At 25.6% G+C, this 19,395-nt stretch overlaps 1 protein-coding gene across 4 annotated transcripts in view; it reads left to right on the top strand.

Annotated features, from left to right (window-relative positions):
- Positions 1–18,576, top strand: part of pde2a (phosphodiesterase 2A) — a 255,223-nt gene extending 236,647 nt beyond the window's left edge. For all 4 annotated transcript variants that reach the window (XM_073817601.1, XM_073817604.1, XM_073817602.1 and 1 more), the window contains 12 exons: positions 2,831–2,943; positions 3,190–3,390; positions 3,471–3,541; positions 6,326–6,448; positions 8,522–8,609; positions 8,727–8,774; positions 11,532–11,606; positions 11,719–11,818; positions 13,239–13,351; positions 13,427–13,465; positions 15,007–15,113; positions 15,205–18,576. In XM_073817601.1, coding sequence (XP_073673702.1) covers positions 2,831–2,943; positions 3,190–3,390; positions 3,471–3,541; positions 6,326–6,448; positions 8,522–8,609; positions 8,727–8,774; positions 11,532–11,606; positions 11,719–11,818; positions 13,239–13,351; positions 13,427–13,465; positions 15,007–15,113; positions 15,205–15,439 — 1,313 coding nt within the window. In that variant the 3' untranslated portion in view covers positions 15,440–18,576. The remainder of the gene's footprint in view (positions 1–2,830; positions 2,944–3,189; positions 3,391–3,470; positions 3,542–6,325; positions 6,449–8,521; positions 8,610–8,726; positions 8,775–11,531; positions 11,607–11,718; positions 11,819–13,238; positions 13,352–13,426; positions 13,466–15,006; positions 15,114–15,204) is intronic.
- The last annotated feature ends 819 nt before the right edge of the window (positions 18,577–19,395 follow it).

Below are 19,395 nucleotides of genomic sequence, written 5' to 3'. Positions count from 1 at the left end.
ATATTTCAACTTTATTCTCAAAATATTTCTACTTTATTCTCAAAATATTTCAACTTTATTCTCAAAATATTTCAACTTTATTCTCAAAATATTTCAACTTTATTCTCAAAATATTTCTACTTTATTCTCAAAATATTTCAACTTTATTCTCAAAATATTTCTACTTTATTCTCAAAATATTTCAACTTTATTCTCAAAATATTTCAACTTTATTCTCAAAATATTTCTACTTTATTCTCAAAATATTTCAACTTTATTCTCAAAATATTTCAACTTTATTCTCAAAATATTTCAACTTTATTCTCAAAATATTTCTACTTTATTCTCAAAATATTTCTACTTTATTCTCAAAATATTTCTACTTTACTCTCAAAATATTTCTACTTTATTCTCAAAATATTTCTACTTTATTCTCAAAATATTTCTACTTTATTCTCAAAATATTTCTACTTTATTCTCAAAATATTTCTACTTTACTCTCAAAATATTTCTACTTTATTCTCAAAATATTTCTACTTTATTCTCAAAATATTTCTACTTTATTCTCAAAATATTTCTACTTTATTCTCAAAATATTTCAACTTTATTCTCAAAATATTTCAACTTTATTCTCAAAATATCTCAACTTTATTCTCAAAATATTTCTACTTTATTCTCAAAATATCTCTACTTTATTCTCAAAATATTTCTACTTTATTCTCAAAATATTTCAACTTTATTCTCAAAATATTTCTACTTTATTCTCAAAATATTTCTACTTTATTCTCAAAATATTTCTACTTTATTCTCAAAATATTTCTACTTTATTCTCAAAATATTTCAACTTTACTCTCAAAATATCTCAACTTCATTCTGAAAATATTTCTACTTTATTCTCAAAATATTTCTACTTTATTCTCAAAATATTTCTACTTTATTCTCAAAATATTTCTACTTTATTCTCAAAATATTTCTACTTTATTCTCAAAATATTTCTACTTTATTCTCAAAATATTTCTACTTTATTCTCAAAATATTTCAACTTTATTCTCAAAATATTTCTACTTTATTCTCAAAATATTTCAACTTCATTCTGAAAATATTTCAACTTTATTCTCAAAATATTTCTACTTTATTCTCAAAATATTTCTACTTTATTCTCAAAATATTTCAACTTTATTCTCAAAATATTTCTACTTTATTCTCAAAATATTTCTACTTTATTCTCAAAATATTTCTACTTTATTCTCAAAATATTTCTACTTTATTCTCAAAATATTTCTACTTTTCTCAAAATATTTCTACTTTATTCTCAAAATATTTCTACTTTATTCTCAAAATATTTCTACTTTATTCTCAAAATATTTCAACTTTTCTCAAAATATTTCAACTTTATTCTCAAAATATTTCTACTTTATTCTCAAAATATCTCTACTTTATTCTCAAAATATCTCTACTTTATTCTCAAAATATCTCTACTTTATTCTCAAAATATTTCTACTTTATTCTCAAAATATTTCTACTTTATTCTCAAAATATTTCTACTTTATTCTCAAAATATTTCTACTTTATTCTCAAAATATTTCAACTTTTCTCAAAATATTTCAACTTTATTCTCAAAATATTTCTACTTTATTCTCAAAATATCTCTACTTTATTCTCAAAATATCTCTACTTTATTCTCAAAATATTTCAACTTTATTCTCAAAATATTTCTACTTTATTCTCAAAATATTTCTACTTTATTCTCAAAATATCTCTACTTTATTCTCAAAATATTTCAACTTTATTCTCAAAATATTTCAACTTTATTCTCAAAATATTTCTACTTTATTCTCAAAATATTTCTACTTTATTCTCAAAATATCTCTACTTTATTCTCAAAATATTTCTACTTTATTCTCAAAATATTTCTACTTTATTCTCAAAATATTTCTACTTTATTCTCAAAATATTTCAACTTTATTCTCAAAATATTTCTACTTTATTCTCAAAATATTTCAACTTTATTCTCAAAATATTTCTACTTTATTCTCAAAATATTTCAACTTTATTCTCAAAATATTTCAACTTTATTCTCAAAATATTTCAACTTTATTCTCAAAATATTTCTACTTTATTCTCAAAATATTTCAACTTTATTCTCAAAATATTTCAACTTTATTCTCAAAATATTTCTACTTTATTCTCAAAATATTTCTACTTTATTCTCAAAATATTTCTACTTTATTCTCAAAATATTTCTACTTTATTCTCAAAATATTTCTACTTTACTCTCAAAATATTTCTACTTTATTCTCAAAATATTTCTACTTTATTCTCAAAATATTTCAACTTTATTCTCAAAATATTTCAACTTTACTCTCATAGTATTTTGACTTTATTCTCAAAATATTTCAACTTTACTCTCATAGTATTTTGACTTTATTCTCAAAATATTTCAACTTTACTCTCAAAATATCTCAACTTCATTCTGAAAATATTTCTACTTTATTCTGAAAATATTTCAACTTTATTCTCAAAATATTTCAACTTTATTCTCAAAATATTTCTACTTTATTCTTAAAATATTTCTACTTTATTCTCAAAATATCTCAACTTTATTCTCAAAATATTTCTACTTTATTCTCAAAATATCTCAACTTTATTCTCATAGTACTTCGACTTTATTCTTAAAACAATTTGCCTTTATTCTCATAATATTTTGACTTTATTTTCATAGTATTTCAACTTTAAACTGGTAATATTTCGACTTTAATTCTCAAAATATTACGACTTTATTGTAATCTTAGATTTTTTTCTGTAACATGCCACTGACCTCTATCTGTCTGTCTGTCTGTTTTGTCATCAGAGGTGATCGGTGTGGCAGAACTGGTCAACAAAACGAACGGCCCATGGTTCAACCGTTTCGATGAGGATCTGGCAACGGCGTTCTCCATCTACTGTGGCATCAGCATCGCTCATGTAAGACTTTATAAACATCAGCTAGTCACTATATCACAATGACAACAACTTAAAAATTGTATTTTCTATTATATATATATATATATTAGCGTATAATAGAATATAAATTATAAAAAATTAATTTTATGTAACATTTACATTTCTGTAAAAAAATCATTTTACAGTTTTACATTTCAATTTGATATACATTTCTATCTCTATATCCATATAAAACTCAAATGTGTTTATTTGTGATGTGTGTATTAGTCTCTGCTGTATAAGAAGGTCCATGAGGCTCAGTTCCGCAGTCATCTGGCCAATGAGATGATGATGTACCACATGAAGGTGTCTGAGGAAGAGGTCACCAAACTCCTGCACACCGGCATCGAGCCGGTCCAGAAAATACATCAGGACTTCGCTGAGTTCACGTACACGCCACGCTCTCTGCCCGACGACAGCACGCCTATGGTACCACACCGACACCAACCAGACCAATAATGACTAACACTGATCACAATAATAAAACACTCTCTGTCTGTCTGTCGCAGGGCATCCTGAGTATGTTTGAAGACATGGGCTTCACAAACACCTATAAGATCGACCTGCACACGTTAGCCAGGTACACAAACAACCCTTGCTTTCTGTCTGTCTGTCTGAGAGATTGACCTGGAATTAATGCAATAATGTCCAAAGATGGAGAAAACAAAGAATTTATAATCTGGTTGAATTCATGTGCCATACTCTTAGAAATGAAAGCATTTGAGTTGGTTTCATATGGTTTTGAATTATTACTACTCTTTTGTACTGATCATTATTAATGTGTATTTTATACTTTTTGTACTAATTTACACAGTTTTTACTATTTGTACTAATTTATAAAAATGTTTTTATAAATTAGTTACATTTTTGAACTGCTAATTTATACAATTTATACCATATGGCACTGTTAATTGATACAATTTACATTATTTTTTTATTACTTACACTATTTATACTTTATTAACTGATACACAATATTTATACAATTTATATTAATTGATACACTTTAGGCTATTAATTTAAGTTTAATTTTGGCTATTATGTACTATTAATTTATAATTTTTCTATTTTATACTACTAATTAATAAAATGCATACTTTTTGTACTACTACTTTAAACTAATTTTGTACTATTTGACAAATTAGTACAAATTTGTCATTTGTACTAATTCATAAAAATGTTTTTATAAATTAGTTAGAATTTTGTCCTGCTAATTTATACAATTTATATTATTTTATATTACTTATGTACACAATTTATACCATTTTTTTCTATTAATTTTTTTCACTTTAGGCTATTAATTTACTTTTAATTTTGTACTATTAATGTATAACCTATTCTATTTTATACTACCAATTAATCCAATTTATACTTTTTGTACTACTAATTTATAATTTATTCTATTTTATACTACTAATTAATAAAAAAGCATACTTTTTATACTACTAATTTAAAATATTTTTGTACAATTAATTTGTCAAATTTATACCATTTTGTACAACTAATGTAAATTTTATACTGTTTTATACTGCTAATTTATCAAATGCACTAATTTATACAGTTTTTACTATTTGTACTAATTTATAAAAATGTTTTTATAAATTTGTTACAATTTTGTCCTGCTAATTTATACAATTTATATTATTTTATATTATTTTATATTACTTATGTACACAATTTATACCATTTTGTTCTATTAATTTTTTTCACTTTTAAATTTATTTTTAATTTAGGCTATTTTGTACTATTAATTTATAATTATTCTATTTTATACTACCAATTAATCAAATTTATACTTTTTGTACTACTAATTTATAATTTATTTTATTTTATACTGCTAATTAATAACATTTATACTTTTGTACCACTAATTTATAATTTATTCTATTTTATACTACTAATTAATAAAAAAGCATACTTTTTATACTACTAATTTAAAATATTTTGTACAATTAATTTGTCAAATTTATACCATTTTGTACTACTAATGTAAATTTTATGCTACTAATTTATCATTTGTACTAATTTATACAGTTTTTACTATTTGTACTAATTTCTAAAAATGTTTTTATAAATTATTTACAATTTTGTACTGCTTAATTTATACAGTTTATACCATTTGGTACAATTTATATTATTTTATATTACTTATTTGCACAATTTATATAATTTTGTTCTATTAATTTAGATTCTTTAGGCTATACATTTAAGGCTACTAATTTAATTTATTTAGGCTATTTTGTACTATTAATTTATATATTTTTTCTATTTTATATTACTAATTAATGAAATGTATAATTTTTGTACTACTAAATTATAATATATTTATTTTATACTACTAATTAATTCAATTGATACTTTTTACTACTAATTTCATAATTTATTCAATCTTTTTACTACTAATTATTAAAAAAGGATACTTTTTGTACTACTAATTTATAATTTATTCTATTTTATCCTTCTAATTAATAAAAAAGTATACTTTTTGCTCTGCTAATTTATAGTTTATTTTATTTGATACTACTAATTAATAAAAAGTATACTTTTGTACTACTAATGTATAATTTATTCTATTTTAAACTACTAATTAATAAAAAATCATACTTTTTATTCTACTAATTTAAACAAATTTTGTACAATTAATTTTTTCAAATTTATACCATTTTGTACAACTAATGTAAATTTTATACTGTTTTATACTGCTAATTTATCATCTGCACTAATTTATACAGTTTTTACTATTTGTACTAATTTATAAAAATGTTTTTATAAATTAGTTACAATTTTGTCCTAATAATTTATACAATTTATACCATTTGGCACTATGAATTTGTACAATTTATATTATTTTATATTACAAATTTATATAATGTTTTTTTATTAAATAAAAAATAAATTATAATATAAATTAAATAAAAAAAATGTATGTGTTCTAATGTATTATATGTACCATTTTGTGATAATTAAATAAATGTTACTAATAATATATGATATTTGTACTACTATTTGCTATTGTTTACCATTTTGTATGACTAATTAATGCTATTTATTATACTATTTTATAATTTTGTACTGTTAATTTATACCTAATATACAATTTTATATACTAATTCATAAAAATGTATACATTTTTACAATCTATAGCATTTTGTACTACTAATTAATTTAGTTTTGCTATTTTGTGCTATATTGAAATATTTTCCTCATCACTTTTATTATAATGTTTTCAGACACATTTTTTATGGTAAAAACTGTCAACTTGAAGTGACTCTGTCATTAAAACACCTGCTGTTTGAATAAATACCTGATGTATAGGGTCTGTGATCCTCTGTAAATCCTAATGAGTCATGAATGTGTTGTGCAGGTTCTGTCTGATGGTGAAGAAGGGCTACAGAGATCCGCCGTATCACAACTGGATGCACGCCTTCTCCGTCTCACACTTCTGCTACCTGCTTTACAAGAACCTACAACTGTCCAACTACCTCCAGTAAGTACGCTATCACACTTTCCCAGCATCAGAAAACACTACTTTACAGATTTACAGTCATGCCACAGTTTGAATCATTTTGGTGAATCAGTTGATGTAAATGATTCAAACGAACGATTCATTTACTCCACTGAGTCACTGCAGCTTATTTAATGTAGCTAGTCAATTATTTGGGAAAGTGCTGCTGCTTCAGTTCAATACATTAGAATGTTTTTTTGTGTGTGTGTGTAAATGATTTGTGCAGATTTCATTCGCTGTCACACAAGATTGTTTTGTACAACTAATTTATACAATTTTGTTACTACATATTTTTACAATTTATAACATTTTTTACTACATATTTTTACAATTTATACCATTTTTACTACATATTTTTTAAATTTATAACATTTTTTACTACATATTTTTACAATTTATACAATTTTTATTACATATTTTTACAATTTCTAATTTTTTTACTACATATTTCTACAATTTATACAATTTTTACTACATATTTTTTACAATTTATAACTTTTTTACTACATATTTTTACAATTTATAAAATTTTCACTACATATTTTTTACAATTTATAACTTTTTTACTACATATTTTTACAATTTATAACATTTTTTACTACATATTTTTTACAATTTATACAATTTTTACTACATATTTTTTTTACAATTTATAACTTTTTTTACTACATATTTTTACAATTATAAAAGAAAATGTACTACATATTTTTTACAATTTATAAAAAAAATTTAATACATATTTTTACAATTTATAAAATTTATTAAAAAAATTACTACATATTTTGTACAATTTATTAAAAATTTTTACAACATATTTTTACAATTTATAAAAAAAATTACTACATATTTTTACAATTTATAACATTTTTTACTACATATTTTAACAATTTATAAAAAAAAATTACTACATATTTTTACAATTTATAAAAAAAATTACTACATATTTTTACAATTTATAACATTTTTTACTACATATTTTAACAATTTATAAAAAAAATTACTACATATTTTTTACAATTTATAAAAAAAAATTACTACATATTTTTACAATTTATAATTTTTTTACTACATTTTTACAATTTATAACATTTTTTACTACATATTTTTACAATTTATAATTTTTTTACTACATTTTTACAATTTATAACATTTTTTACTACATATTTTTACAATTTATACAATTTTTACTACTTATTTTGCAATTTATAAAAAATATGAATACATATTTTTACAATTTATAAAAAAATGTAATACACATTTTTACAATTTATACAATTTTTACTATATATTTTTACAATTTATAAAAAAAATTTGCTACATATTTTGTACAATTTGTACAATTTTTTACAACATATTTTTACAATTTATACCATTTTAACTACATATTTTTACAATTTATACCATTTTAACTACATATTTTTACAATTTATACCATTTTAACTACATATTTTTACAATTTATAAAAAAAATTTACTACATATTTTTTACAATTTATAAAAAAAATTTAATACATATTTTTACAATTTATAAAAAAAATTCTACATATTTTTACAATTTATAAAAAAAAATTGCTACATATTTTGTACAATTTGTAAAAATTTTTACAACATATTTTTACAATTTATAAAAACATTTTACTACATTTTTTAAATTTCTAAACATTTTTAACTACACAAGTATAAAGTTTGTACTATTTTGAACTACTAATTTTTGCAATTTATGTTATTGTTTTCATAATTCATAGTTTAGAAAAATATTAATTTTGACATTGGATATTATTTTGTGCTAATTATACTTTTTTTTTTTTTTACTATTTTGTATGAATCTTTTTTGCCATTTTTCCACTACTAATTAAATTTTTTTAATTTTTAATTTTTTTTTCTTCTAATTTTTGCATTTTATATTGTTTTCTTTATTATTATATTATTTTCTGCCAGTACTTTTTGTAATTTATTCTATTTTCTATTAATTCTTGCCATTTCTATTATTTTGTTCTCCTACTTTTTACATGTCATGCTATTTTCTTCTACTAATGAGTTAGTGTTATTTTTTCAGAGATATAGAGATTCTGGCACTGTTTGTGTCGTGCATGTGTCACGATCTGGACCATCGAGGAACCAACAACTCCTTTCAGGTGGATTCGGTACGTCACAAACTCCTTCCTCTGGAGATCTAGAGCTATGCTTTACAGTTTGTGGAAAAGTGCATCAACTCGAATAAATGAATGAGTGTGTGTTCTTCATTCATCTGTTTTCACCAGCAATCCGTCCTGGCAGCCCTTTACAGTTCAGAGGGATCTGTGATGGAGGTACACAGATTTTTAGATTTTGTTCTTAATTTTTACATTATTTATGAATGTATGTATTTATTTATTTATTTATTTATTTGTATCAGTATTTACATTTTATTTAAAGTTTTAGTCATTTTGTGTTTTTGTCTTTTTTTCCCTTTTTAATATCTGTATAGTATTTTTACATTTTTTATTTGCATTTTTTTGCCTTATTAATGTCTGTATAATTTTAGTTTTTTAAATATTCTTATAGTCTGTAGTTAAATTTGTAATTTTTTTTTCGTTCAAATTTTTGTTAGTTTTATTTATTTTTTCTTGACTTTTTATATCTGTAAAGTATTTTTTTGCATTTTCCATTTAAATTTTTGTTAAAGTTTTAGTCATTTCGTTTTTGTCTTTTTTAGTTTTTAATGACTGTAAAGTATTTTTTGATTTAATTAATTTTTGTTAGTTTAAGTTATTCAATTTTTTTTTAACTTTTTTTTAAGTATTTTGTTAACATTTTTCATTTTTCAAGTTTCAGTAATTTAGTTTTTGTCTTTTTTTTACTTTTTAATGTCTGTATAGTTTTTTGCAATAAGTTTTAGTTATTTTGTTTTTTTAAACTAAGTAATTTGTTTTGGATTTTTAATTTACATTTTCAAAGTTTTAGTCATTTCGTTTTTGTCTTTTTTTTAGTTTTTAATGACTGTAAAGTATTTTTTTTATTTTTAATTTAAATTTTTGTTAGTCTTAGTTATTCTTTTTGTTTGTCTTATTTCCCTTTTTAATATCTGTACAGTATTTTGTTGCATTATTCATTTTAACTTTGTTCAAGTTTTAGTTATTTTGTTTTAGTTTTTTTTTTTTTTACTTTTTTTTAAGTAATTTGTTTTGGGTTTTTCATTTACATTTTTAAAGTCTTAGTAATTTTGTTTTTGTCTTGTCTTTTTAATGTCTGTATAGTTTTTTTTTATTGATTTTAATTTTTGTTAAAGTTATTCTTTTTTAAACTTTTTTTTAAGTAATTTGTTTTTCATTTTAGTTAGTTTTAATAATTTAGTTTTTTTTACTGTTTTAATTTCTGTATATTTTTTTTGGCATTTTCTATTTTAATTTTTGTTAAAGTTTAAGTAATTTAGTTATTGTTTTTTTTTACTCTGTTGTATGTTTGCCATTTTTATTTGTTTTTTAATGTCTACATAGTATTTTCCTTTTTAGTTAAAGATTTAGTCATTTTGTGTTTTTGTCTTTTTTCCCTTTTTAATATCTGTATAGTATTTTTACATTTTTTTATTTGCATTTTTTTTTGCCTTATTAATGTCTGTATAGTTTTAGTTTTTAAAATATTCTTATAGTCTGTCGTTAAATTTGTAATTTTTTTTTCGTTCAAATTTTTGTTAGTTTTATTTTTTTTCTTTACTTTTTATATCTGTAAAGTATTTTTTTTTTTGCATTTTCCATTTAAATTTTTGTTAAAGTTTTAGTCATTTCGTTTTTGTCTTTTTTAGGTTTTAATGACTGTAAAGTATTTTTTGATTTAATTGAAATTTTTGTTAGTTTTAGTTATTCAGTTTTTTGTACTTTTTTTTTTAAAAGTATTTTGTTTAACATTTTTCATTTTTTCAAGTTTTAGTAATTTAGTTTTTGTCTTTTTTTACTTTTTAATGTCTGTATAGTTTTTTGCATTATTCATTATATTTGTTCAAGTTTTAGTTATTTTGTTTTTTTAAACTTTGTAATTTGTTTTGGATTTTTCATTTACATTTTCAAAGTCTTTTTTTTAACTTTTTTAATGTCTGTATTTTATTTATTTATTTATTTTTTTGTATTTTCCATTAAAATTTTTGTTAAAGTTTTAGTCATTTTGTTTTTGTCTTTTTTTTGTTTTTAATGACTGTAAAGTATTTTTTTGATTTTTAATTTAAATTTTTGTTAGTCTTAGTTATTCTTTTTGTTTGTCTTTTTTCCCTTTTTAATATCTGTACAGTATTTTGTTGCATTATTCATTTTAATTTTTGTTCAAGTTTTAGTTATTTTGTTTTAGTTTTTTTGTTTTAGTTTTTTTAACTCTTTTTAAGTAATTTGGTTTGGATTTTTCATTTACATTTTTAAAGTCTTAGTAATTTTGTTTTTGTCTTGTCTTTTTAATGTCTGTATAGTTTTTTTTAATTGATTTTAATTTTTGTTAAAGTTATTCTTTTTTTAAACTTTTTTTCAAGTAATTTGTTTTTCATTTTAGTTAGTTTTAATAATTTAGTTTTTTTTACTGTTTTAATTTCTGTATTTTTTTTTGCATTTTCTATTTTAATTTTTGTTAAAGTTTAAGTAATTTAGTTATTGTTTTTTTTTACTCTGTTGTATGTTTGCCATTTTTATTTGTTTTTTAATGTCTAGTATTTTCCTTTTTAGTTTTAGTTAAAGATTTAGTCATTTTGTTGTGTTTTTGTCATTTTAACTGAAATATTGACATTATATAATGTGTGTGTTTTAACATTTATTTACTTTATTTTATGCTTTTTTTTTTACAAATCAATACGTCCCCAAGAGGAGTTTCTTTTTTTTTTAAAAAAAGCTACAGATTGGTCTTAAAAATATAGTACGCACTCACACAATATGACTATAACTAACATGTCCTCAATTCAGTCTATGGATACAGCTATTGTTCAATGAATGAGTGGGTGGTTTAATGGTTATAAATGTGAGGTGTTTTGTCCGTGAATGTGTTGACAATGGCTCAGATGAGTGTTTGCTGCCCTCTGCTGTTCTCTCACTGATCTACTGTTTGTGTTTCAGAGACATCACTTCGCTCAGGCCATCGCCATCCTCAACACACAAGGCTGCAACATCTTTGAGAAGTTCTCTAGAAAGGTGCATAACCTTCACCAACAAGCTTGATTTTTCTGATTCTAAAAGGATAAAGTCTATGAATCATTTTGTGGTCCCTCCCCTGACCATGATGCTTTGCTCTTTGTGTTTTCAGGACTATCAGCGGATGCTGGATCTGATGAGAGACATCATCCTGGCCACAGATCTGGCTCATCACCTGAGGATCTTCAAGGACCTGCAGAAGATGGCTGATGGTGAGACTCAGAATCATTTTTGTTTTTATTGCTTAATAAACATGACAAGCTTCATTTCTATCATAGACGTTTTGACAGAAAAGTAAATGCATTTATTTTTAATAATACAAATAATTTTGATAAATAATAAATATAAAATACATATTAAAAATGTATTGTATTTATTGAATGATAAAAATAAAACAAAATTAAATATGTTTTTAATTATAATGTTAATACTAAAATTAATTTCACAAGGATTTAATCAATAATAATAAAAATAAAATAAAACAAAAATTAAAAAATATATTTTTTTATTTTTTAAATAATAAAAGTAAAAAAAAAAATGTATTTGTATTTTTTTTTTTATTGAAAGAAATGTTTTTAAAAAACAGTTTTTAATAATAAAAATCAAGATGTAATTTCTTTATAGCACAAAAGCTGAAGGACAGGCCACAAATAAATTAGAAAAAAACATTAATTACAATAAAAATAATGCAAAACTTAAAATTAATTGTTTGCATTTTTTATTTAAATTTTTTTGTTTTTTAGTTTTTAATGTTTTTTTTTGTTTTAATGTCTGTATAGTATTTTTTTGCATTTTTCATTGGAATATTTGTTAAAGTTTAAGTAATTTTGTTTGTCTTTTTTTTACTTTTTAATGCCTGTGAAGTATTTTGTTGCTTTTTTTAAAGTTTGTTATTCTGTTTTTTTTACTTAAGTAATTTGTTTTGTATTTTTCATTTTAATTTTAGTTAAAGTTTGTGATTTTTTTTTTTTACCTTTTTAATGTCTAGATTTTTTGCATTTTTTAATTAAAATTTTTAATGTTTTAGTAATTTTGTTTTTGTCTTTTATTTTTACTTTTTAAATGTCTGTATAGTTTTTTTGCATTTGAATTTTTGTTAAAGTTTTAGCTATTCTGTTTTTTTTTCATTGTATTTTTCATTTAAAAATTGCTATACTTGACTAAAACACTATTAAAACATACTAAAACATATCAAAATGTTCAAACTAATTTATTTCTGCATTAGAGGTCTCCAACAACAACATATAAATGCTGAATTTTTTTTTCTAAATTTGGGTCTTTAAGGGTTAAAAAAAAACAAAAACACTTTTGCTAACTGAAAGTAACTTAAAGTAACGATTAAAAACGGAAGATAACAAAAACGGAAAAAAATTCCAAATTAAATTATAATAAAAACTAAACTAGACATAAAAAGAAAATCTAGAATAAAATGATGTCAGAAAAATTACAACAAATTCAAAATACTGTTAAAAGCTATGATAGTATCTCAGTGATACTAAAAGAACACAGTCCTGAAAAATCAAATAACAGTAAATAAAATAGTAGTGTATCTTGAGTTATTGGTTGATGTGAGTATTCATCTAGAGATAAAGCCTGAATCCCAGTGTGTTTCTGATTGATTTGTGTTTGTAGTGGGTTATAACCCGAAGAATCGAACCCATCGCAGTCTGCTGCTGTGCCTCCTCATGACCTCCTGCGATCTCTCAGACCAGACCAAGGGCTGGAAAACCACCAGGAAGATCGCGGTACGAGTCCTGAACCTCACAAACTCGTCAGAAACACTCCGAAACTCTTTCTCACTCTTGTGTTTTGTTTTGCAGGAGCTGATCTACAAAGAGTTCTTCTCTCAGGGTGATCTGGTGAGTTAACCTTTAGTTTAGTAATAATCCAAACATATAATGCAATGCATTCCAATGATGATTGTGAGATGAACAAATTAACGTTCCTCAAAAGATCCTGATAATCAGATTTGAGACTCACTGATTTTTAGAAAAAATATTCATTTTTAAAACTTGTAACAATTTCAGCAGCCTAGTGTTACACTTTAAGAATTTATAATAATTCCAGTTGCCTGGTGTTATATTTTTACAACTTGAAGCACTAGCTAGCTGGAATTAGAACTTGTAACAATTTTGGAAGTCTGATGTAACATTTTTAAAAACTTGTAACAATTCCAGCAGTCTGGTGTTACAGCTTTCGAACTTGTAACAATTACGGGAACCTGGTGTTACATTTTTTTGAACTTATAACAATTCCAATTGCCTGGCGTTACATTTTTTACAAATTGTAACAATCACAGCAGCATAGCGTTACATTTTTAGAACTTGTAGCTCTAGCCAGCTGGAGTTATTACATCTTTAGAACTTGTAACAATTACAGCAGCATAGTGTTACATTTTTAGAACTTGTAGCTCTAGCTAGCTGGAATTATTACATTTTAGAACTTGTAACAATTTTGGAAGCCTGGTGTTACATTTTTAAAAACTTTTAACAATTATGGGAACCTGATGTTACACATTTAGAACTTAAAATAATTCCAATTGCCTGGCGTTACATTTTTACAACTTGTAACGATTACAGCAGCATAGTGTTACATTTTTAGAACTTGTACCTCTAGCCAGCTGGAATTATTCCATTTATAGAACTTGTAACAATTTCAGTAGCCTAGTCTTACATTTTTAGAACTTGCAACACTAGCTAGCTGGAATTATTACATTTTAGAACTTGTAACAATTCTGGGAACCTGGTGTTAAATTTTAAAAACTTATAACAATTCAGAAGCCTGGTGATACACTTTCAGAAATTATAATAATTCCAGTTGTCTGGCTTTACATTTTTAGAACTTGTAACAATTATGGCAGTGTAGTGTTACATTTTTAGAGTTTGTAACAATTCTGGGAACCTGGTGTTACATTTTTCAAACTTATAACAATTCAGAAGCCTGGTGTTACACTTTTAGAAATGATAATAATTCCAGTTGTCTGGCGTTACATTTTTAGAACTTGCAACACTAGCCAGCTGGAATTATTCAATTTTTAGAACTTGTAACAATTACGGGAACCTGGTGTTACATTTTTAAAACTTATAACAGAAGTTTACACTTTTAGAACTTCCAGTTGTCTGGCATTACATTTTTACAACTTGTAACACTTCTGGGAGCCTGGTGTTACATTTTTATAAATTGTAACAATTACAGCAGCATAGTGTTACATTTTTAGAATTTGTAACAATTCAGGGAGCCTGGTGTTACATTTTTAGAAACACTTGTAACACTAGTCAGCTGGAATTATTATTTATTATTATTATTATTATTATTATTATTATTATTATTATTTTAGAAAAGCTGCTTCAGTGCAGTAAGTATTCGTGAATTACCCATCTTCATTTGTGTATGTGTACAGGAGAAGGCGATGGGAAACAGACCCAGTGAGATGATGGACCGTGAGAAAGCCTACATCCCTGAACTCCAGATCAGCTTCATGGAGCACATCGCCATGCCAATATACAAGTCAGAGAATGGCTGCTTTCATGCATGTGACGTTGCTTATTTATCAAGCCCAGCTTGAGAGTTTAATGTAACTCTGATCAATTTCTTTCAGGCTCCTGCAGGAGATTTTCCCGCGTTCGACCGAGCTGTACGAGCGCGTGGCCGCCAACCGCGAGCAGTGGACTAAAGTCTCGCACAAGTTCACCATCCGCGGGCTGCCGAGCAACAACTCGCTGGACTTCCTGGACGAGGAGTTCGAGCTGCTGCAGTCTCAGGGCGCCTTCGGAGACGATTCGCACCGCATGAACGGTTGCCTGGACGACGACTGTGACAAACACGACCAATGACGTCGTTAGGGCAAAAGTCACCTGACGGATTCCGTCTTGGTAAAATTCCGTAATTACCGACGATGCTTTGAGGAAGCTCGTTGTCACCTTTTTGCCATCGCCATGGAGACGGCTTTTGCACAAAGAAGGACGGTGGATGGTGTTACGCAGTCGGCGGAGTGTATGATGTTACGCAAATGTTTGGACTGAAAAAAAAGTTCTATTCTCAGTGGCCCCGTTGTAATAGCTGAACATATTTAAAAATAATATTTCACCTAAACATCTAATTAAATGAAATGTAACTATTCTTGCAGCCCAATGTTACATTTTTAAAAGCTGGAACAATTCTAGGTGTCTAGTGTTACATGTTTAGAATGGTTAACAATTCCTGATAGCTAGTGTAACATTTTTAAAACTTGCTACAATTCTAGCTGCCTGGTGTTACAGTGTTACATTGTTGAAACTTGTGACATTTCCATCAGCCCAGTGTTACATTTTTAGAACGTATATAATAATTCCAGGTTGCTAGTGTTAGATTTGTAGAACCTGTAACAATTCTAGAAATCTGCTGGTACATTTTTAGAACTTGCAACACTAACCAGCTGGAATGATTGCATTTTAAAAACTTGTAACAATTTAAGCAGTAACTTGTGATAATTCCAGCTTGCTAGTGTTAGATTTTTAGAACCTGTAACACTAGACAGCTGGAATTATTACATTTTTAGAACTTTTAACAATTCCGGGAGCCTGGTGTTACATTTTTAGAACTTGTAATAATTCCAGCTTGCTAGTGTTAGATATTTAGAACCTGTAGCAATTCCAGAAACCCGGTGTTACATTTTTGGAACTTGTATCACTAGCCAGGAGGAATCATTACATTTTCACAACGTGTAACAATTCCAGCAGCCTAATGTTACAGTTTTAGAACTTGTAATAATTCCAGCTTGCTAGTGTTACATTTTTAGAGGCTGTAACAATTCCAGCAAACTGGTGTTACATTTTTACAACTTGTAGCACTAGCCATCTGGAATGATTAAGTTTTAGAACTCGTAACAATTCTGGGAGCCTGGTGTTACATTTTTAAAAACGTGTAACGATTCCAGCTGCCTCGTGTTACATTCTTAGAGCTTGTAATAATTCCAGCTTGCTAATGTTAGATTTTTAGAACCTGTAACAATTCCAGCAACCTGGTGTTACATTTTTAAAACATGTAACATTTTAAGCAGCCTGGTGTTACACTTTCACAACTTGTAACAATTCCAGCTTGCTAGTGTTACATTTTTAGAACTTGCAGCACTAGCCATCTGGAATGATTACCTTTCATCTTTTAAACTTGTAAGACTAGTCAGCTGGAATTAGTGCATTTTTTGAACTTGTAACAATTTTGGGAGCCTGGTGTTACATTTTTACAACTTGTAATAATTCCAGCTTGTAAGTGTTCAATTTTAAGAACCTGTAACAATTCCAGCAAACTGGTGTTACATTTTTACAACTTGTAGCACTAGCCATTTGGAATGATTACATTTTTAGAACTTGTTACTCTAGCCAGCAGGAATTTTTACATTTTTAGAATGTTTAACAATTCTGGGAGCCTGGTGTTACATTTTTAGAATTGTTTTTTTTTTTTTTTTGTTACACATCCAAGCAGAAGCTCATTTAAACGCTACAAGGAAAACTAAGCCACTGTTTTCTTTTCATGCGTCCTCAGCGTACAGAAAGCATCAGACGAAACAGATCTTTGGATAATTAATTTTTTGCTTTCAACCAATTTCGCCCCTCAGACGTCAGTTCTCCCTGTTCACACAGAGAAACGCAACACAACAAGATTACTCCATTCCCAAAATCCCAAAACCCAAAACAATCATTGAAAATCTCAGTCGAGCGAGCAGCGGCTGGCGGCCAGAGAGCGATTAGAGCGAGCGTGCGACGACAGGCGTGAAAACACACGGACCCCGGAGACCTTCGGAGACATCTGCTGGGTTCAGACGCGCCCGTCCTGACGGGACGCGGCCCGCCGTGGAGGAACTTTCTCAATCTGTAAATATAGTTGTGTGTTTTAAAGGGCTACACGGCCCTCACACTTTTCTTTCTCAGGATGGCAGAATGTGTGCGTCAAATGGATCTTGCCTTACAAATGTTTGCGTTGCCTTCCTGAGTGACTTTAACAGAGATCTATGTATAAAAAACGTTCAGCCTATCTATGTACAGTTCTCAAGCTACATGGATATATAGAGATATCTATTTGCCGTGTGTAAATGTGTGTTTGCGCAGGTGTGACTGTAAGTGCATTTGCCAAAATCTGCAAAGGACAGAAAACAAAGAGAGTGATGTCAGTTTTATGAAAAATGTCAGTTTGCTTGTACTATTTTGTCCCACATGGGTCACTAACATTAACCTGCAGTGGAGTGTGAATTTCACAACAACTCCATCATATTTCACCGCAAAATCAAAAGAATAAGGTAAGTTATTTGATTAAAAATTACAAAAAAAATTATTTTAAAATTCCAGTTTTTATATATATATAATTTTATATATAAAAACATCTTAATGAAATTTTTTTTTTGATGAATTATGACTTTTTATTTTAATTTTATTTGCCTTTGTCAGAGACAACACAAAACACAAGTGTTAACTACTGTTTCCATCAGCCAGAGATCCAAACATGAACCTAACTCAAGAAAAACTTATCAAATATATTTATGATAACTCATCAGTCCAATGTTACAGAAAGTTACAAATAAAATGTGACCATGTGAGGGAATGTTATGGATTTCTGGCTTGAAGATTTAATTTTTCTAACAATTACTGCTGTATTTAAAAGAAAAAAATATATATCTATATTAAAAAAAAAAAGACTTCATGCTGGGCAGTCAAGTTCAAATAATTTAAAAGCTTTCTTATAGAGTTTCCTATTTCTCCATTGTATTTTAAGTTAATAATTATTACAGATATAATGCTATTGTTTTTTTTGTGCAATAAGTGGTTTTTGCGTCGCCTCGTGTACATAACATCCATTTCTAAATTATTACTTTTTACACACGCTTTGATTTAATGAATCTATTTTCTGGTATTTGTACATGTTTGTACCTGTAGGTGACGGTAAATAACTTTTGTTTTTCTTTGGTTTGGAATAAAAACATTCTCTCGTGCCATTCATAGACGGCTCTCTGATCTAGAACATTTTTCTTACACTGAATCCAGTTTGGTTTATTAAGTTTGAGTCAGTAAATCCACTACCATAAATGATAAACAATGAATTTGCAGCAAGTTTGTGGATTGACAGATTTGAAGTTGAAAAATAGAATTATTTCTTGACTTTGCTAATATTTTACAATAAAGTTGACATAAACATGAACTAACAATGATCAGTACTTCAACAGCATTTCTATCAACATTATTCAGAAACACGGATTTAAAATCAATAGTTAAAAAGCTTCACTTAACATCAACAAAAAATTAAAATTATGAATGTATTTTTAATTCAAAAGTTTAACAATAACAGTTAACATTAAAAAATAACTATGTTGAAAAATGTTTAAATTGTTGGTAAATTTCACAATAATTGCAAACAAAACATTGATTAAACATCAGTTTAAAATTGAAAGATGGAAACTGAATTAAAAAATATTCAAATTAAATAATTATCTAATAATCTTTTATTTATAATACAACTTGGATTTTTTTAACATTAACAATTAATGATACTTTTATAGAATTAATTTCAACATTTATGAATATTTTTAAAAACGTTTAAAATCATCTCAACATTAGTTAACTATAATCAACTACACAAAAAATGTCTTAAAATAAGTTTTACTCAGAAATTGCTAAACATTTATATTATTAAAAAGGTTAAGCATAATTTAGAAATACAAAGATTAAAATGTTTTTATGTAAAACAGACTTTAATATTCTGTTCTATTTACAACTTAGAAAAATGTAGCAGTCTGGCGTTACATTGTTAAAACTTGTAACAT

Source organism: Garra rufa, chromosome 14 (assembly GCF_049309525.1).
Source record: "Garra rufa chromosome 14, GarRuf1.0, whole genome shotgun sequence".
Classification (NCBI taxonomy): domain Eukaryota; kingdom Metazoa; phylum Chordata; class Actinopteri; order Cypriniformes; family Cyprinidae; genus Garra; species Garra rufa.
This window is presented reverse-complemented; position numbering and strand designations above follow the sequence as displayed.